The sequence below is a fragment of the Oncorhynchus mykiss genome, chromosome 8, assembly GCF_057628025.1.
Source record: "Oncorhynchus mykiss isolate SJ-2025 chromosome 8, ASM5762802v1, whole genome shotgun sequence".
Classification (NCBI taxonomy): domain Eukaryota; kingdom Metazoa; phylum Chordata; class Actinopteri; order Salmoniformes; family Salmonidae; genus Oncorhynchus; species Oncorhynchus mykiss.
The window spans coordinates 84608273-84630682 of NC_143029.1; the positions used below are offsets into that span (position 1 = coordinate 84608273).

Here is a 22410-nt window from a genome sequence, read left to right on the forward strand (position 1 = left end):
CCTGAGCCAGATGCTGAGCAGACGCTGAGCCGCCCTATGGGACTCCCGATCACAGCAGGTTGTGATACAGCCCAGGATCGAACCAGGGTCGCCTCTAGCACTGAGACAAGGTGCCTTAAACCGCTGCGCCACTCGGGACCCTATGATTTGAATGATTCTAAAACAAATCCAATTTTGATAAACTCCCATATCCATTGGGTGAAATACCACAGTGTGCCTTCACAGCAGCAAGATTTGTGACCTGTTTCCACAAGAAAAGGGCAACCCGTGAAGAACAAACACCATTGTAAATACAACATCATTTTCTTGATTTATTTTCCCTTTTGTCCTTTCACTATTTGCACATGGTTACACCACTGTATATACACGACATTTGAAATCTCTCTATTCCTTTGGAGTGTAATGTTTACTGTTAATTCTGGTTTATGATCTATTTCACCTGCTCTGGCAATGTAAACATGCTTCCCATATCAATAAAGACCTTTGAATTGAATTGAGGGAGAGAGTGCGACAGGGAGACAGATCAGAACATTTACCTTATCATACATATACAGACGAAGAGACAGGCCAAGAGAGATAGACAGACACATGGTTATCACACGTACAGTGCCTTCAGAAAGTATTCATACCCCTGGACTTATTCAAAATGTTGTTGTGTGACAGCCTGAATTCAAAATGAATTAAATATATCTCTACAGCACTTCACCAATCTGGGCTTTATGGAAGAGTGGCCAGGCGGAAGCTACTCTTGAGAAAAAGGCACGACAGCACGCCTGGAGTTTGCAAAAAGGCACGTGAAAGACAGATCATAAAAGGTTAAATATTCTGTGGTCTGATGAAACAAAAATGTAACTATTTGGTCTGAATGCAAAGCACTATGTCTGGAGATAACCAGGCACAGCTCATCACCCATCTAACACCATCCCTACCGTGAAGCATGGTAGTGGCAGCATCATGCTATGGGGATGCTTTTCAGTTTCAGGGAAACTGGTAAGGATAGAGGGAACAATGAATGGAGCCAAATACTGGTTCATTCTTGATGAGAACCTGCTTCAGAGTGCAAACGACCTTAGACTGGGGCAAATATTTATTTTCCTTACAGGGCAATGACCAAGCATACAGCCAAAGCAATGCTGGAATGGCTTCAGAACAAGAATGTGAAAGTCCTTGAGTGGCCCAGCCAAAGCCCAGACTTGAATACCATTGAAAATCTGTGGAAAGACTTGAAGATTGCTATTCACCGCCACTCCCTCATCTAACCTAACAGAGCTTGAGAAAATCAGCAAGGAAATGGGAGAAAATCCCTGAATCCAGATGTGTAAAGCTGATAAGACATACCCAAGATGACTCAAAGACGTAATCACAGCCAAAAGTGCTTCTACAAATTAGGGACTCAGGGATGTGAATACTTATGTAAAGTAGATATCTGTATTTTATTTTCAATAAATTACCAAAAATGTCTAAAAACAGGTTCAATGTGTTATTATGGGGTAGTGTGTGTGTTTATAAAAAATTTAAAAAAATACATCTAGTTTAGACAATTTTGAATTCAGGCTGTAACACAATGTGAAATAAATCAAGAGGTAGGAATACTCCGACAGCACTGTATATAGGTCGTAAATAGACAGAGAGAACACCGGCGCTTAGTAATGTAATTTTGACTTCATTGTTTGATTCCACTTGACTTGCATTGTTAAATTAAAAGCAGTTGACCCAAAACCAGATAACTGTTTCTATACTATAGGACATGTTACAGGGACTCACTCCTGTTACATGAAAACACATATTTTAACATTGCACTTCAGTAGCAACCCGTCGTAAAAACCATTGACCAGCCATGGTCTGGTGTCCCAATGAGGGGTCAGTTGTAATCCCGTAGTCTAACCTGCCTGTGTCTACCACGTCACGTGCTGCCCTGCGCCTCCTGTAATCCAGCTAATCTCAGCCTTCATCTGGACCAGATTAATGAGCGGTAGACCACAACTTCACACTTGACACATGCAGTCGGTCCAACTAGAGGCAAGGTAGGAAGCAGAGCAGGGGTTTCGGCACTGCTACAGCAACACTCCCTAGGAAGATGCTTGGAACATTACTTGGCATGGATTGTCATGGGCAGGGGCTTCCAACGAGGAAGAAACATAGCTAGCCAGTCCCCAGTACTCATAAGATTAGACTCCGTTGTGGGATAAGAGAGATCCAAATAAGGAAACAAACCTGGGGTGGGTGTCTGGGAGGTGATAGAGCGTTGTGGCAGGTGGTAGAAGACAGAGGATAAAGGGTTAGGGGGTAGTAAAGATGAACATACCTGGGGTGACTGGGCTCTTCCTTGATGTGGGGGAACACCAGAGTAGCCTGGGCTTGGCCTTGAACCTGCAGAAACAATAATAAACCCTTTAAATATGCTGAGTCTTCATTGCACCTCGATAAAACAGATCAGTAGATGTAGAATATCTGAATGTCAATGTTTGTAGCTGTAATTGTGTGCGTTTAGGGGAGGGTGACGTGAGGAGTTGAGAGAAGAGCGAACACTGCCTTTAAATGCGTCGGGACCCGAACCCAGCGCGTCGGGACCCAAACCCAGCGCGTCGGGACCCAAACCCAGCGCGTCGGGACCCAAACCCAGCGCGTCGGGACCCAAACCCAGCGCGTCGGGACCCAAACCCAGCGCGTCGGGACCCAAACCCAGCGCGTCGGGACCCAAACCCAGCGCGTCGGGACCCAAACCCAGCGCGTCGGGACCCAAACCCAGCGCGTCGGGACCCAAACCCAGCGCGTCGGGACCCAAACCCAGCGCGTCGGGACCCAAACCCAATGTTCTAGCCTGTAACCGACATTGTTTTGCGAACAGTAATTAAACATTTCAACACTGACATGCCGTGTTGCATTATTGAAGCGTGGTAACTTGTGTGCAGCATGAGTGGCGGACTCCCAGTGAGTTCAGTGGTTCCTCGGGACAGACTACAGCTAGCAGTGGGTACGTGGCGCAGACACGGTGCTATCACGGTGCCATCGGCTGCGCTGATCGACAGAATTGATTCTCTCTCAACTCGGTAGAAGACGCGAGACACATTTGACAGAAGTAGTGAAAGTAACACATTCTAGCAAACCATTTTTCATGTTCTAGTACAAAAAAACAACAAAAAAAAACGTACAAAAGTTAGGGGGAGGGGTCAGTGTCGTCAATGCAACCAGCTACGTCGGCAGCGTGAGCAGAACGCCGCTTCCTGTGTGTCGTACCTTGGTCGCTGCGTCGTTGTCGGCTAGTTTACTGTTAAGAGAAGCTAGAGGTTCTGGAGGAGAAGATCTTCTCACCTCGCCGTCCTCTTCTACCACCTTCTGAAACAGAGACAGAGAGAGAGACAGAGACAAAGAGTTAGACCCTGAGACAGAGGTAGGCCTCTGAAGGCTATGATGCAGAACAATTACAGTGACGTAAAAGTACCACAGAAAGAGAGAGTTAGCCAGAGGCTTCCACTCTTCCCCCAGACATAATTTTCCAGGATTTTCCAAGACATTCATTAATTGCACACACAATCGCACTCGCTTGCAAGTTCAAAATGCACTGAAACAACAAACATAAGGACGTAGAGGCCTGTGGGACATAGAGGCCTGTGGGACATAGAGGCCTGTGGGACATAGCACGGAACAATTACAGTAAAGTATTTTACGACAGGAGAGAGACCGATCACACAAACACAACGGGAAAACAAATTCTTACAGAAATGAAAACCACCTATATGAAAACCACCTACTCTGAATAAACTAAAATTGCTATTTGGCCTCAAAAGACTATTCAAATTGGAATAATATCTCTACTCTGTCAGATACAAAACAGAGACAGATCCTGACCAAAATCAGGCTCGTCGCCCACCAAATTGGCTACAGAGAAAAGGGAAACACAAAAAGACATGGCTACCCAAAGAGGAGCGTCTATGTGGTCCTGCACGACAGGGAGATGCACTTTTTTACTTGACCGTGAGAAATACCATAAAATGTGGAAAAAAAATCAAGGGGTCTGAATACTTTCCGAATGCACCGTAGCAACATTGTCTAGGAAAAGGCGCCAATTCAACAGCGCACCGATGCGTTTCAGAACCGCGGACAGCGGCCACTATCCAACACAGGAGAATTTATATTTGTTTTTGCACCATTGTTCTTACATAATATAACCATATAGAATTTCAGTAGCACGTTTTAAGAGTGATGGACTGTGCCACCCCCACGCCTCGACAACGCATCAGTCCACTCAGACAGGATCTAATCAGATAGGTGTCTTGTACACCATAATTAGTTGCTTTTTTTTTTGCTACTGCTCAATAAAATAACATCTCGGTCAACCAACAGCCTATCGATCAAACAACGGACCAGTGGACTAAATGTGGTCAGCCCTGAGTCCACGACTATGGATGAAATAAATGAACAGTCATTAGTTGTTGGTTGTTGTTGTTTTTTTGTTGGAACAAACAGCTGACGAAGAAGACCGGATGGCCGGGCATTCGTGCAGTTCAGTTTCCCCGGTAACAAGGACTCTTTAGAATTACTATTCTAAATGACTGTAGTAAGCACGAGTGGGTGGAAGGGATGATACGCTTTACAGTAAGCACACCACAGCGCGCACACACACACACACACGAAACCAGGGGATATTGGATTGAGAGTACAGAATTATTTCTATAACGGATGTAGAAACTACAGGAAAGATTCCTGTCTGGAGGAATCTCATCTGATGAAGAATGTGTCATGTGATGCTACACGCTAGTGACGACACACACACACACACACACACACACACGAGCCATCAGGCTACAGGAAGCGGAGCAGTGAAGGAGAGGAAGTGACCCGGGGGAGGATGAAGGGGGCTGTGTGTGCGCGCGAGTGTATGACGGGGGTGGACGACCCTGAATGCCTGCCCTCCTACCCCTAAATGGAGATGCCAGTACGCTGAGTGTGCTTTCGTGTCATCCAACGTATTTGTAATAATGGCCCCAGGTCAAAACCTCACAGTGCGGCACAGACTATTTGTTATAGCTTACACATTATGTACGGGCCGACCCTCATGTCCTGGAATGGCATGCAGACTGCGTACGTGAAATGGGTGACGTAGGCTATTAGTCCAAACAACACTAACAGTAAATGTGACGTTGTATCACAGACAGCGTCACTGCGTTTTGGTACAAAACCCTCACGGGGAGGGGGTCTCCTGGAGGCTCCTAACAGCCAGAGAAGACAGGGTTCTATTCTGGGGGCCCCCCTGAGGTTCCTAAAAGCCAGAGAAGACAGGGTTCTATTCTGGGGCCCCCCCCTGAGGTTCCTAAAGGCCAGAGAAGACAGGGTGTGTGCAACTAGCTCGTTGAAGATAATTAGCTACTTTAGCCTTACTCACATTTCTTCCACTATCGTAGTGATGAACCAGATTTAGAAGCACACTACATGACTAAAAGTATGTGGACACCTGCTCGTTGAACCTCTCATTCCAAAATCATAGTCTTATATGGAGTTGTGCATCCTATGACGGTGCCACGTTGAAAGTCACTGAGCTCTTCATTAAGGCCATTCTACAGCCAATGTTTGACTATGGAGATTGCTGTGTGCTCAATTTTATACACCTGTCAGCAAAGTGTGGCCAAAATAGCCAAATGCACTAATTTGAAGGGGTGTCCACATACATTTGTATATACAGCACAAGTCAAAAGTTTAGACACCTACTCATTCATATTTTAAAAACTATTTCTACATTGTGAAAAATGGTGAAGACATAAACTATAAAATAACACATATGGAATCATATGATACATTAAAAAAAGTGTTAAATCAAAATATATTTTAGATTTGAGATTCTTCAAAAGTAGCCATCCTTTGACTTGATGACAGCTTTGAACACTCTTGGCATTCTCTCAACCAGCTTGAGGTAGTCACCTGGAATGCATTTCAACTTCTTATGGCTGGGGGCAGTATTGAGTAGCTTGGATGAATAAGGTGCCCAGAGTAAACTGCCTGCTACTCAGTTCCAGTTGCTAATATATGCATATTATTAGTAGATTTGGAACGCAAACAGTCTGATGTTTCTAAAACATTTTCAATTATGTCTGTGAGTATAACAGAACTCATATTGCATGCAAAAACCTGAGAAAAAAATCCAACCAGGAAGTGAGAAATCTGAGGTTGGTCGTTTTTCAACTCATTCCCTATTGAAGATACAGTGGGATATTGGTCATGTTGCACTTCCTAAGGCTTCCACTAGATGTCAACAGTCTTTAGAACCTTGTTTGATGCTTCAACTATAAAGTGGGGGCGAATGAGAGAGGAATGAGTCAGAGGTCTGCCAGAATGCCTTGAGCTCGTGACGCTCGTTCACGTGAGAGCGAGCTCTGTTCCATCGCAATTCTACAGACAAAGGAATTCTCCGGTTGGAACATTATTGAAGATTTATGTTAAAAACATCCTAAAGAATGATTTGTTACTTCGTTTGACATGTTTCTACGGCCTGTAACAGAACTTTTGGACTTTGTTTGCTTGTGCGTCATGAATTTGGATGACTGGGCTGAACGCGCTAACAACAAGGAGGAATTTGGACATAAATAACGGACATTATCGAACAAAACCAACATTTATTGTGGAACTGGGATTCCTGGGAGTGCATTCCGATGAATATCATCAAAAAAGTGAATATTTATAATGTTATTTCTGACTTTGTTGACTGCACAATATGGCGGATATATTTTTGGCTTGTTTGGGCTCTGAGCGCCGTACTCAGATTGCATGGTTTGCTTTTTCCGTAAAGCTTCTTTGAAATCTGACACAGCGGTTGCATTAAGGAGAAGTGTATCTAAAGTTCCATGTAAAACACTTGTATTTTCATCAACATTTATAATGAGTATTTCTGTAAATTATGTGGCTCTCTGCAAAAACACCGGATGTTTTTGGAACTACTGAACATATGTAAACTAAGATTATTATTTTTTTTTTATATATATATATATATATATATATATATATATATATGAACTTTATCGAACAAAACATAAATGTATTGTGTAACATGAAGTCCTATGAGTGTCATCTGATGAAGATCAAAGGTTAGTGATTAATTCTCTCTCTATTTCTGTTTGGTAAAAGACCAAGTCCATATTATGGCAAGAACAGCTCAAATAAGCAAAGAGAAAGAGAACAGTCCATCATTACTTTAAGACATGAAGGTCAGTCCATGTGGAACAATTTCCAGAACTTTGAAAATTTCTTCAAGTGCAGTCACAAAAACCATCAAGCGCTATGATGAAACTGGCTTTCATGAGGACCGCCACAGCAAAGGAAGACCCAGTTACCTCTGCTGCAGAGGATAAGTTCATTAGAGTTACCAGCCTCAAATATTGCATGTCAAATAAATGCGTCACAAACACATCTCCACTACTTCAGTAGGAGACTGCGTGAATCAGGCCAACATGGTCAAATTGCTGCAAAGAAACCACTATGAAAGGACACCAATAAGAAGAAGACATTTGCTTGGGCCAAGAAACAAAAGCAATGGACGTTAGACCAGTGAAAATCTGTAATTTGGTCTGATGAGTCCAAATGTAAGATTTTTGGTTCCAACCGCCGTGTCTTTGTGAGACACAGAATAGGTGAACGGATGATCTCCGCATGTATGGTTCCCACCGTGATGCATGAAGGAGGTGGTGTGATGGTGCTTTGCTGGTGACACTGTCAGTGATTTTTTTTAAATTCAAGGCACACTTAACCAGCATGGCTACAACAGACTTCTGCAGCAATACACCATCCCATCAGGTTTGCACTTAGTGGGACTATCATTTGTTTTTCAACAGGACAATGACCCAACACACCTCCAGGGTGTGTAAGGACTATTTGACCAAGAAGAAGAGTGCTGGAGTGCTGCATCAGATGACCTGGCCTCCACAATCACCTGACCTTATCCCAAATCATCTCAGTTGGGTTGAGTTGGATCGCGGAGTGAAGGAAAAGCAGCCAACAAGTTCTCAGCAAGTGGGAAGTCCTTCAAGACCGTGGGAAAAGCATTCCAGGTGAAGCTGGTTGAGAGAATGAGTGTGCACAGCTGTCATCAAGGCAAAGGTTGACTACTTTGAAGAATATCATATATAAAAAATATATTGACTTGTTTAACACTTTTGGTTACTACATGATTCCATATGTGTTATTTCATAGTAGAATAATAGTTTAGACAAACTGTGTAGAAAATGGTAAAAATAAAGAAAAACCCTTGAATGAGTAAGTGTCCAAACTTTTGACTCACTGACATACACAAAAAATAAATGGAATGGAGATTTGGATAAAAGGAAACGCAATAGAGCTAAGCACAGGCAAAATCCCTACTTTCGAAAAGACACAGAGAGGAATTCACCTTTCAGCAGGACAATAACCTCAAACACAAGGCCAAAAATACAGCGGGGCTGCTTACCAGATCGACATTGAATGTTTGAGTGCCCTAGTTACAGTTTTGACTAAAATAGGTTTGAAAATCTATGGTAAGACTTGAAAATGGCTGTCTGGCAACTTCAGAGTTTCAATAATATGCCAATATTGTACAATGCAGATGTGCAACAAAGCTCTTAAGAGACTTACCCAGAAAGACTCACAGAATAAGTCAAGAGATATGACTACTGTGTGAAGGCACTAATTGAGTGGTAAGAGAAGAGGATTATTTTAATGCCATTTCTGGTCTCTCTCCTCTTCCCCCCCCCCCCCCCCCCATCTTTGAATCGAGAGAGCGATGACACTGCTTTTATATGGTGGATTCGTGTTAAGACCCGTTTCCCTTTTCCACATTTTGTTACGTTCCTTATTATTATGTAAAATGTGATATTTCAGTTTTTTATTTTTATACATTTGCACACAAAAAAAAATACTACTACAAATCTCTTCTTGCTCTGTCATTATGGGGTATTGTGTGTAGATTGAGGAGTGGGGGAAAAAAACGATCTAATCCCTTTTAGAATAAGGCTGTAGCGTAACAAAATGTGAACAAAAAGTCTAAGGGGTCTGAACACACTACAGTTCCTGTGTCTGAGTGTATAGCACTGTCTTGTGTGTAAAGTCTGGGCATGTCTGGGCCTCACTCCATTAACATCTTACCATTAACAATCACAGTTCCAACAGGGGCTGGGCACAGAGGAGTCTTTCACACAGACATCTCTACAGTACATATGTACACACAGCCCCCTGGTTGCTCTGGGAGACCAGATATTGGGCAGTTAAATATTTTCATTGGTTAACTCAATTAATGTATTACTTACTAGTAATTATTCTGGTCTGCATCCCAAATTGCACCCTATTCTCTATAGGGCCTTATTCCCTACATAGGGAATAAGGTGCCAAATTGGGGGGGGGGGGGGGGGGGGGGGGGGCTGGTCTCATGCGAATAACCTATTTTCCATGTTCTCCTAGTTATCCTCTTTCCTTTGTTGTTGGAACCAGCTCTGTCTATCGAGGTCAAGTAGTGAGACAAGGGAACAGCAGTCTGTGTGTTCAGACGGTTGCCTGACTGCTTGGCTGGAGTGCCCATGTAACTGCAGCTAGTTTACAATAAGCTCCTTCCCCTGACCGTGCCCCTGACAGAAAAACAGGGCAGGAGCACTGCTCGGTGTAGAGGTGACGTTTCCCTAGTAAGTCTTAAAGATTCTTTCCATAGATGGGATGGTTTGAAATAATGTAGTGACTCTCGTCCAGAGCTATGAACAGATTGTTTTTACGGAAGAGGGGAAAGAAAGTGTTTGAGAAAAAAAAAAAAAAAAACTGGCAGAGCGAGAGAGCGAACAAGAGGGAGGCAGGCCTTGAGGGATGAGGGAGAGAAAGAGACAAGGGGGAGTGGGGGGAGAGAGAGCGAGAGAGGAGAGACACTGAGGGAGGCCCGCCCTAGCGTGTGATTGGCTGAATAGGTGGGTTGTTCCAGGCTGAGTGTTCCGTTCAGTGGAAGTTATGCGAGGTCAAAGTTAGTCTCACCCAGGAGGAAAGGAGTGGAGAGGGGTGCCGCGGGGTAGGAGAGGGGTGCCGCGGGGTAGGAGAGGGGATTTCATAACATGCTGCTGCATGAGGGTTTTTGCATGTCTGAGCATTATGTAGAGAAAGACAGAAACATATAGTTAGTGTGTGTGTGTGTGTGTGTGTGTGTGTGTGTGTGTGTGTGTGTGTGTATGTATGTATGTATATATATATATATATATAATTTTAAAAAAGAGAAAGGGGAGGCTGACCGAGACAACAGCAGGAACCAGCTGTCCTAGACTGACCCACCCCCTCTCCTCCCTTCACCCTGTAGCAGCTCAGCCTTTCCCCTGGGCGGCTATAATTAAGCAATAAGGCACGAGGGGGTGGGGTATATGGCCACAGCCGTGGTATATTAGCCATATACCACAAACCCCTGAGGTGCCTTATTGCTATTATAAACTGGTTACAAACGTAATTACAGCAGTGTAAAAAATGTTGTCATACCCGTAGTGTACGGTCTGATATACCACAGCTGTCAGCCAATCAGCATTCAGGGCTCGAACCACGCAGTTTATAATACACTCCTAGCCTTAGCTGTCTGTCTAGATTAATACTCTAGGCTCTCTTTCCCTCCTCTCCTCCCAGACAGATCCTTATCGGATTGTTGCAACACTTATTTTGTTACCCTCTTCTAAATTGGGCCCAAGGGGACATTGACTGTTTAAAAGCACGTGTGTGTGTGTGTGTGTGTGTGGGGGGGCGCTCTAGAGACACTGTCTGGGAAGATCCATTCTAGAACCTTGCAGAACTTATGAATGAATATAAGAGTAGAATCATTAGAACAATAAAATAGGATAGTTATGCAAGTTAGTGAACATGAGCAGTTCTGGAGACGTGTTTGAGGATAGAGAGAGCGCGAGGAGAGCGAGAGAGAGCGAGAGAGAGCGAGAGAGAGCGCGAGGAGAGAGAGAGAGAGCACGAGGAGAGAGAGAGAGAGCACGAGAGAGAGAGAGAGCGAGAGAGAGCGAGAGAGAGAGAGCGAGAGAGAGAGAGCGAGAGAGAGAGAGCGAGAGAGAGAGAGCGAGAGAGAGAGAGAGAGCGAGAGCGAGAGAGAGCGAGAGAGAGAGAGCGAGAGAGAGCGAGAGAGAGCGAGAGAGAGCGAGAGAGAGCGAGAGAGAGCGAGAGCGAGAGAGAGCGAGAGAGAGCGAGAGCGAGAGCGAGCGAGAGGGAGAGAGAGCGAGAGCGAGAGGGAGAGGGAGAGAGAGCGAGAGAGCGAGAGAGCGAGAGAGCGAGAGAGCGAGAGAGCGAGAGAGCGAGAGAGCGAGAGAGCGAGAGAGCGAGAGAGCGAGAGAGCGAGAGAGCGAGAGAGCGAGAGAGCGAGAGAGCGAGAGAGCGAGAGAGCGAGAGAGCGAGAGAGCGAGAGAGCGAGAGAGCGAGAGAGCGAGAGAGCGAGAGAGCGAGCGCGAGGAGAGAGAGAGTGCGCGAGGAGAGAGAACGAGAAAGAATTTGAGGAGAGAGACTGGTCTGTGGTAATGTAAGTCACTGGTCTGTAAATAGAGGAAGACAGAAAAGCAGCTGTCTGCACCGCAGCTGCCGTCTAGGCCCTACCGACACACACACACACACACACACACACACACTGCTCTCAGAACAAAATGATATGTAAATGCTCCCAGCCTCACACACATTCCTAACAAGCACACAAGTGTCCTTTTATAATCTGAAAGTGTGTATATTAGGACACGAAGTCCCTCCAGACAGACTGGCAGGTATTTCACAACCAGGCCAAGGAGTCGCGCACCGAGAATCTCTGCCTTTAAATCAGAGAAGACAAAACCTCTCCAACCACCCTATCGGTCTGTGTGTGTGTCTCAGGGGGAAGTTCAAACACTCGTCATCCTCATTACCTCATTGTTTTAGACACCACACACACACACTAACGAGCTGCCAGTTTAGTTATCGTCATCTTTTATAGAGATACCAGTATTGCAAAACAGTACCGTGGCAAGGAAACAAAACAGATTTAACTTCTTTAGGGAAAAAAGCCTTAATGTTGGAAAGAAACATTGTCATTCATGTATTTATTTTCCAAAATATAAAAATCCATCAAATATAAAAACACACAAATTTAAATACAGCAGGATTTTAAAGGATCAAATAGTTTGGTCTGCTTCGTGTTTTCATGCTGGTATCGTCACCGACCTATTTTAAAGCATAAGTCTTATCTCACCAACGTCTCTATTGACACTATCAACGCTATCATTACCAGATCGTTGCTGTACAAGTTGTTGAGAAAACAATTACGTGACTATTCCATTGTTGGAATACACGTCGAGGGGTCACAATTGGATAACCTGGTTCTTCATCTTTGGTGTGAACAAATATGACAGGCCAAGTTCAAATTTCAGTAAAAAAAAATGAAATTTAAAAAAAATACAACTTGGTCAGTTAGGCCTCCCGAATAGCACAGCGGTCGAAGGCACTGCATCGCAGTGCTGCGGCGTCACTACAGACTTGGGGTCCGAGCCATGACCGGGAGTCCCATAGGGCAACGCACAATTGGCCCAGTGTCGTCCGTGTTAGGGGGGGGGCTTTACTTGGCTCATTGCGCTCTAGCGACTACAGACTGACTTCGGTCATCAGGCTTCCGGGATAAGCAGGCGGGTGTTAAGAAGTGCGGATTGACGGGGCAAGTTTCGGAGGACGCATGACTTGACCTCTCCCATGCCCATTGGGGAGTTGCAGCGATGAGACAAGATAGCAAATTGGATATTGAGAAATTGGGGGGAAAAAAAGAAAATATAAAATTACCAAAAAATATAAATAAAAAATTGGGTCAGTTTGAGTAAGTCAAAATTTGAGACCCAAAACTAATGTTGAAGGAGGTCACTCATTCCCCAGGTGTTGTGTGAACCAGGTTTAACTAACACCCTATTGACATTACAGGGAGGAGAGCAAAGGTTGGCGAGGCTACTAGGTAAATGCAGGGCTCTACATTTTACTCGCACATGCACCAATATATTTTTGCTGTGTGACCTGGAATTTAAATTGTACGAGCACCAGTGTCCCTAGAAAAAGGATTCTAGCTTTATTACCTCAAATGTTTTAGATTGTTCACCTACATTTTTCATATTAGGCGCACAAGTTCTCCTTGTAAAAAAAAAAGTCAGCGTTGAGCACTTGGTAAAGGGAGGAGAGGCTAGCTAGGCTACTAGGTACAGTGGCTACTAGGGGATGCACATTATTAACAAATAAAAATTCAAATCGGTTAACATATCGGAATCGGATGATATTAGCTAAAATGCCAACATCAGTATCGGGCCAATGTCTAGTTTAGCGCCGATGTGAAAAACCGATGTTAAAAACGTACCTACGTTATATTAGGTATGCACATTTCGTAATGATGTCACGTAAAATTTTGCGCTACATGTGCAACACAGCATTCATAACCTTGCCCACAATGTCTGCTTTGTGGATCGAGCAGTCATTTGAAAGAGTAAGAACATTTCAGCAAGGCAACTCAAAAGGCGAAATCCATTAACATCAAGATAATGGAATTAATTGCCCTTGACAAATCAACCGTTCTCTGTCGTGAGTGATGTTGGCTTTCGCCGACTGGTCGAGCACCGGTACAAACTACCAAGTGTGCTATTTTTCAGATGTTGCCCTACCGGAGTTACACAGTAATAACATCGCTGCTATTAGCTAAACGACATACATACTATGGAATTGGGCCTTTGCTGGTCAAAAAAGATACAATAGCACTGTCAAAGCTATATAAAAAAGTCTGCAAACAAGCAAACACAGGTCACGAACGATGTGTTTACAATACAACGTCGGTAATAATGTATAATTTGTTCAACCACAACTTCTGGGGTAGCTACCTTTAGCTTTGTACTTAACTAGCACCAATACAACCACCTGAAAACAATGACCAGTAGAATCTGCAGTCATTTTCATTATTCTTAGCAATGATTTAGGAATCCTTGTGCGTACGTTTTAGCTAGGTTTCCACTTGTTCGCTTATTGAAAATGAATTGAAATTCATGAAAATAAATAGCTAGCAAGCAATTTAACCCTGTTGCCCAAAGCTAACAATATGAGCAGCCAGCTAGCTTCATCTGGCTAGTGAAGCTCGACCGGACCGGGTTGTGAAGCAAGCCACAATAAGGATTAGGCAAGTGGAATTTGCAGTCTGCCTTCAAATTAAGTGTCATTGACAGTGATGCAAATTAATACAAATAGTAGAATAATGCCATACTTTTATTTTGAAGGCTGACCGCAAAGTCCACTATTGTGGCTAATCCTTATTGTGGCTAGCATCACATACAGTTGAAGTTGGAAGTTTACATACACTTAGGTTTGAGTCATTAAAACTCTTTCAACCACTCCACAAATTTCTTGTTAACAAACTATAGTTTTGGCAAGTCGCTTAGGACATCTACTTTGTAGATATAAAAACCCAGCTAAACTGAGTTATGGATATAAAGAGGGACATTATTGAACAAAAATGACCATTTGTGATGTAACTGGGACCTTTTGGAGTGCCAACAGAAGAAGATCAAAGGGTAAGGCATTTATTATATCGCTATTTCTGACTTTCGTGGCGCACCTGCCTGGTTGAAATATGTTTTTCACGTGTTGGTATGCAGGGCGCTGTCCTCCGATAATTGCATGGTGTGCATTCGCCGTAAAGAAATCTGACACAGCGGCTGGATTAACAAGAAGTTAGGCTTTATTTTGATGTATTACACTTGTGATTTTATGAAAAGTTAAATATTTTTTAATTCTGTAGTTTGTATTTCGCTCTCTGCAATTTCACCGGATGTTGGCCAGGTGGGACACTACCGTCCCACCTGCCCATAAGAAGTTACAATAAAGTAAAGCGGTGATCCTGACTGACCTAAGACAGGGAATATTTACTATGATTACATGTCTCAGCCTCCAGTATTTATGCTGCAGTAGTTTATGTGTCGGGGGGCTAGGGTCAGTTTGTTATATCTGGAGTACTTCTCCTGTCCTATTCGGTGTCCTGTGTGAATCTAAGTGTGCGTTCTCTAATTCTCTCCTTCTCTCTTTCTCTCTCTCGGAGGACCTGAGCCCTAGGACCATGCCCCAGGACTACCTGACATGATGACTCCTTGCTGTCCCCAGTCCACCTGGCTGTGCTGCTGCTCCAGTTTCAACTGTTCTGCCTTATTATTATTCGACCATGCTGATCATTTATGAACATTTGAACATCTTGGCCATGTTCTGTTATAATCTCCACCCGGCACAGCCAGAAGAGGACTGGCCATCCCACATATGCTCTCTCTAATTCTCTCTTTCTTTCTCTCTCTCGGAGGACCTGAGCCCTAGGACCATGCCCCAGGAATACCTGACATGATGACTCCTTGCTGTCCCCAGTCCACCTGACTGTGCTGCTGCTCCAGTTTCAACTATTCTGCCTTATTATTATTCGACCATGCTGGTCATTTATGAACATTTGAACATCTTGACCATGTTTTGTTATAATCTCCACCCGGCACAGCCAGAAGAGGACTGGCCACCCCACATAGCCTGGTTCCTCTCTAGGTTTCTTCCTAGGTTTTGGCCTTTCTAGGGAGTTTTTCCTAGCCACCGTGCTTCTTCACCTGCATTGCTTGCTGTTTGGGGTTTTAGGCTGGGTTTCTGTACAGCACTTTGAGATATCAGCTGATGTACGAAGGGCTATATAAAATAAATTTGATTGATTGATTGGTCAGGAATTGTGAAAAACTGAGTTTAAATGTATTTGGCTAAGGTGTATGTAAACTTCTGACTTGACCTGTAGATGGGTCCGACCATCATTAATCAAATAAGAACTGTCTTATAAAATCAGGGTTATTTTAAATGAAACCTAGCTATATAGGTCACTGAAACAGATTGTGTTTTTGGGGAAGAACATTGTTTGCATCTATGAGTTAGCTTGCTTTAAAAAAAATGTAAAAAAAATTCATGACCAGCACTGTAGGTGTGCGAGACAACTTCACCAGCATCTAGGCATACGTATCAATGAATCGTTGTGACATAAGACATATGAGTGATTGATTACACTATGTGTAATAACTACGTTAAAAAAATGATGAACGCGTTAATTTTTAAAATTTTATTTCACCTTTATTTAACCAGATAGGCTAGTTGAGAACAAGGTCTCATTTACAACTGCGACCTGGCCAAGATAAAGCATAGCAGTGTGAACAGACAAATCAGTGTTACACATGGAGTAAACAATTAACAAGTCAAGAACACAGTAGAAAAAAAGAGAGTCTATATACATTGTGTGCAAAAGGCATGAGGAGGTAGGCGAATAATTCAAATTTTGCAGATTAACACTGGAGTGATTATTGATCAGATGGTCATGTACAGGTAGAGATACTGGTGTACAAAAGAGCAGAAAAGTAAATAAATATAAACAGTATGGGGATGAAGTAGGTAAATTGGGTGGGCTATTTACCGATAGACTATGTACAGCTGCAGCGATCGGTTAGCTGCTCTGATAGCAGATGTTTGAAGTTGGTGAGGGAGAGTCTCCAACTTCAGCGATTTTTGCAATTCGTTCCAGTCACAGGCAGCAGAGAACTGGAACGAAAGGCGGCCAAATGAGGTGTTGGCTTTAGGGATGATCAGTGAGATACACCTGCTGGAGCGCGTGCTACGGGTGGGTGTTGCCATCGTGACAAGTGAACTGAGATAAGGCGGTGCTATACCTAGCATGGACTTGTAGATGACCTGGAGCCAGTGGGTCTGGCAACGAATATGTAGCGAGGGCCAGCCGACTAGAGCATACAGGTCGCAGTGGTGGGTGGTATAAGGTGCTTTAGTAACAAAACGGATGGCACTGTGATAAACTGCATCCAGTTTGCTGAGTAGAGTATTGGAAGCTATTTTGTAGAGGACATCGCCGAAGTCGAGGATCGGTAGGATAGTCAGTTTTACTAGGGTAAGTTTGGCGGCGTGAGTGAAGGAGGCTTTGTTGCGGAATAGAAAGCCGACTCTCACTTATGTGAGGTGCAGTCATAGTCAGGTCCTGATTGATCAACAAGCTTATTTGACACGGCTCTTTTGACAAGCAAACAGAGTTCCATAGAAATCCTGGTTGGGAATGAAATGACTGCACAACGAAACAGCACATCAAGTATGTGAAAGAAATAGGTTGAGATTATGTTTTACTGATAATGGGGACATGTATAAATGCCAACAAAATATAATTTTGGTCAGTGTGGTGTGTATTTAACGTTTATTTAACTAGGCAAAGTCAGTCAAGAGCAATTCTTATTTACAATGACGGCCTACCCCGGACGACTCTGGGCCAATTGTGTGCCGCCCTATGGGACTCACAATCACAGCCGGATGTGATACAGCCTGGATTCAAACCAGGGACTGTAGTGACACCTCTTGCAATGAGATGCAGTGCCTTAGACCGCTGCGTCCATGTGTGTGCGTTAAGAATTCTAGTGCAGTTAAATAGTTAAAAGTCTGCTAAAATGTTAAATATCAGTATCGTTTTTTGGCAAGGAAAATATTGGATATCGTATCGGCCAAAAATGTCATATCGGCGCATCACTAGTGGCTACACTAGGCACAATGGACCAATGAAGAGACAAGACCAGGGTTGTGTTCAGTAGAAATCATTGCAGCAAAACACTGAAGCAAAAACGCCAAAATTAGAATTTATTGGATAAGTTCTGGTGGCAATTGTTCCCCATTTGATACCTACTGAATACAACCAAGGGCCTTGACTCCTGAACACTCCAATAGGGATATGGAAACAGCAGCCTTTATGGAAAAACACACTTCCAGTAGCCTCACAGAATCACCCCCCCCAGTGTGTTAGTTTAACCCTTACTTCTCGTCAGCCAGCCACTGTTTACACAGTGTCAATGTGCACATTGTAACCCAGTCCAAGGGTTTCCAGACACACACAAAGCTAAGCTCTCTCTCTCACTCTCTGAAGGCATGTTTCTCTGTCACTCCATAGGAAAGTACACGACTAAGGGCCTTGACTCCTCAACACTCCAATAAGGATATGGAAATAGCAGCCGTTGGGGAAAACAAACTTCCAGAAGTTAAGTCTCGGTCCTCACCTTCTCAAAAAGCCATTGGAGGAGGTCAGAGGGAGGGGTTGAGTACGAGAGAAGTACGCAATTGAGTAGGCTTGGGCGGTATACCGTAGTATCTGGAAAAAGCCAGGGGATTGTTTTTCAATACCGTCAAAATTATTTCATAATTTTATTTTTTATCCATTTGAATCTGTAGCTACTTTAAGTAAATACGTAGTCAACTTGAGATAGAGAACATTGCGTTCATTTCATTGGTCACATGATGTAACTTACGGTAGTCCGCATTCACCTGGTGTTTGTTTACAAGCTAACAACGACAAGAGACCGGAGCCTTGTGTCACGCACAGTAGTGCAGCATGCACCAGGTGATCCTATTACAGTTCGCAATTCACAACCACCAGATAGTTATTAGCATTATGTATTAGCTAGTTAGCTTACTAGAGCTAAGTGGTTAGCTTCTTCCAAAATCAAGCATTTGCTTGGTAACAGCAGAATCCCCTCCTGGATAAAGAACCTTGCCAGCTAGCATTAGTTTTGTGCGTGCAGAAAACTGAATAGGGTTTGAGTTACTAGTATACATACTTTAGGTCAGAAACTGTACAAAACTTTCGCAATGCGGTCGTTAGCATTTAAGTTAGACAACACTATCAGGATTCCTTAATACTTGTTAGCCTTTTGGTAAGTGACTTTTTGGGCTTTGAATATTAGTCCTTTTTAAATAAATACTGCAGTCAACTTGTGCACTAGGTAATAAAGCATATTGCGTTCATCATTTTGCCAGTCAGGTAATTGTTTTATTATGACGCTTTACAGGTACTAGTTTCCCAAAACAGCGGTTAAACGTTATTGGTCAAATACATGTTTAGCAGATGTTATTGCGGGTGTAGCGAAATGCTTGTGTTCCTAGCTCCAACAGTGCAGTAGTATCCAACACTACACCAATCTAAAAGTAAAAGAAGAATGTAATCAAGAAATATTAGGATGAGCAATGGTCGGAGTCCGGAGTGTGTGAGAGGTACTTTTGTTCATGCATGTGGAACCCTTACAAATTAGTGGATTTGGCTATTTCAGCCACACCCGTTGCTGACGGGTGTATACATTTTTTGTTGGGCACACAGCCATGCAATCTCCATAGACAAACACTGGCAATAGAATGGCCTTACAGAAGAGCTCACTGACTTTCAAAATGTGGCACTGTCATAGGATGCTACCGTTCTAACAAGTCAGTTTGTCTAGTTTTTGCCCTGCTAGAGCTGCCCCGGTCAACTGTAAGTGCTGTTATTGTGAAGTGGAATTGTCTAGGAACAACAACATCTCAGCCACAAAGTGTTAGGCCACACAAGCTCACAGAAAGGGACCGCCGAGTGCTGAAGCGCGTAGCGTGTAATAATCGTCTCTCCTTGGTTGCAACACAGACTAGAGTTCCAAACTGCCTCTGGAAGCAACATCAGGACAATAACTTTGTCGGGAGCTTCATGAAATGGGTTTCCATGGCTGAGCAGCCGCACACAAGCCTAAGATCACCATGTGCAATGCCAAGCGTCGGCTGGAGCGGTGTAAAGCTCACCACCATTGGACTATGGAGCAGTGGAAACGCGTTCTCTAGAGTGATGAATCACACTTCACCATCTGGCAATCCGACGGAAGAATCTGGGTTTGGTGGATACCAGGAGAATGCTACCTGCCTCAATGCATAGTGCCAACTAAAGTTTGGTGGAGAAGGAATAATGGTGTGGGGCTATATTTCCATGGTTCGGGCTAGGCCCCTTAGCTCCAGTGAAGGGAAATCTTAACGCTAAAACATACAAGGACATTCTATACAATTCTATGCTTCCAACTTTGTGGCAGCAGTTTGGGGAAAGGCCCTTTCCTGTTTCAGCATGACAATGTCCCCATGCACAAACTGAGGTCCATACAGAAACGGTTTGTAGAGATTGGTGTGGAATAACTTGATTTGCCTGCACAGGTTACGTTTGGGGGATAATGCGCCCCTTCTGTGCACTAGCGGTAATAATGTAGAACCCGGGATGGCACAGGCATGAAATTAAGGTATGGAAATCTGAATACAGCTCAACCCTACAATTCAGCCTCTCCCCCCCCACCCTCTCTCGCTCTTCAACTTCCAGCAGGATGTGGAAACAGTGAGTCAGTCAGCGTGGTAGATCAGCAGGTGGCTGGGTTGTTTCCCAAAATCGCACCTTATTCCCTAAAGTGCACTACTTTGGACCAGGGCTCTGTGGAGCTCCCAGTCTAACGTTGTGCACTGTATAGGGAATAGGGTGCCATTTGAGGCAGTCCAGTCTGGAGGATGAATGCTAGCAGCTAGGGACTAGCCCTACAGTCTGTCCACTTCTCTCTCTCACTCACACACACACACAAGGGGAGGGTTAGATATTAGAAGGGAATCCCAGTGCAGGGAGACTTCTCACACACTCCTATGTCCATTCTAATGGGGGGGATAATGTCACCCTGGAGCAGACAGTCACCTGCTTCCTCTACAACAGAACCTTTACAGGAATCTGCTCTGTGCTCTTTCAGAACAGCCCAGGTTCATGTTACAGCGGACCGTGAACGTGCATGTACCACAACACACAGTGTAGTACAAATGTTGTAAAGTAGTCAACATTAAAATTCCACCAATCAGAAGACAGAGAAAGATAGAAAAACAAGTTCAAACAACCAAGAAAGAGAAAAAATATATATACAGCACAGCCCCCCCCCCCCCCCAGACAGAAGACAGAACAGACCTCCCCCCCTTCAGGCATAGAGGGCAAAAAATAACCTTCACCTGAAACTGTCACAGACATGAGGACCTCTGATGAGTGAGACACACAGGGATGTGTCACTAACTTCCAGTTATTTGCAGCTCATTACAGAGACATTAGGGTCACACACACCTTACGGTGTATCATGTGTTCTGCTGAAGGTGTGTATTAGTCTGCTCTGCAGTGGAGATGTGTCTGTGAGTGAGTGGCCCCCAGGTCTGTCCATCTGATAGAATTCACTGTATTTTTCCTGTATTTTTTTAAATTTATTAAGCTTTGTTTATATGAACCCCTTATAAAACAAGCCCATTTTTAACCACATTCTTGCCTGTATATGTATTTATACCTCCCGTGTGCATGCCTGCTTGCCGGGGACGAGTGGTACTAGTAGTTTGCAGATGTGGGTGGGCATTTATTTTAATTGAATATACCCCATTAAAAAAATGATTCCATTTGTCCGACAAACAGTGGCAGTCCTGTGGGCGAAAACAACTCGTCGAAGGGTCGAAGGAGAACGGCAAGAATCATGCAAGTTAACAGGCGGAACACAGACAGAGACTTGCATGGGACCAGCCCTACAGACAAATAACGGCGCAGTACAACAGTGGTGCGCAGAATTCTAACTCGGAGCGCACAACTTGTCGCACGGACGGGCTATTGCAGCAAACGACCACACCGGGTTCCACTCCTATCAGCTAAGGCGCTGCTCCAGTGGGCACGCGATCACCAACACCGGACAATTGAGGAGTGGAAAAACATTGCCTGGTTCGACAAATCCCAGTTCCTGTTGCGTCATGCTGATGGCAGAGTCAGGATTTGGCGTAAACAGCACGAGTCCATGACCACATCCTGCCTGGTGTCAACGGTACAGGCTCGGGGTGGTAATGTAATGGTGTGGGGAATGTTTTCCTGGCACACGTTAGGTCCCTTGAATTGATTCATGTTTCCATGTCCCAAAGAATTCAGGCTGTTCCGGATGCAAAAGGGGGGGGGGGGTGACCTGTTACTTGATGGGTGTCTCTAAAACTGGCCACTTAGTATATGTTATAGTAAGAATATAACAGAATAAAATACAAAGAATATTTTTCCCACAGAACTGGTGTCACGGGAACGTGTGGAACTGCTGTCTAATAAAAATGTATTTTGAAACAGCGCCCAAACCTATGGCTTTTTGACACACAATGCATCTCTTTGTGCTCTTTTGCACATCAGTATTTTCTACTTGCACATCCTCATCTGCACATATATCACTCCAGTGTAAAATTGCTAAATTGTAATTAATTCGCCACTATGGGCCTATTTATTGCCTTACCTCCTTACTTCATTTCACACACTATACAGGTGAAATTTGAAAAATGAACGGATATTCAGTGAAAAATAAAAAGTCTGAAATAGATTGATTTATCAAGACGAGTCCCCACACTTTCCTTAAGCAGACCGATGGCGCTGTCCAACTCAAAATGGTGAGAGAGACAGAAGTGACATGTCTCGCAAAGTCTACAACTGGCAGGAGGATGGTTAACTGGCGCTGCCTAGCAACCATCAAGAGTTTAAGAGGGCAGCGCGTGCCAATTCCGCCTCAGCATTAAGGCTGTTTCATACTAAGC

General features: G+C 43.9%; 1 protein-coding gene across 10 annotated transcripts in view; it reads right to left on the bottom strand.

The window, feature by feature from the left end:
- The window catches only part of LOC110530777 (ski-like protein), a 38639-nt gene that overhangs the window by 9116 nt on the left and 7113 nt on the right, over positions 1-22410 (bottom strand). For 7 of the 10 annotated variants that reach the window (XM_036986523.2, XM_036986519.2, XM_090182858.1 and 4 more), the window contains exons 3-4: positions 3238-3336; positions 2306-2370 (exon numbers count right to left, since the gene is read on the bottom strand). In XM_036986523.2, coding sequence (XP_036842418.2) covers positions 2306-2370; positions 3238-3336 — 164 coding nt within the window. The remainder of the gene's footprint in view (positions 1-2305; positions 2371-3237; positions 3337-22410) is intronic. The other 3 variants (XM_090182859.1, XM_036986522.2, XM_090182856.1) reach the window with 1 other exon arrangement.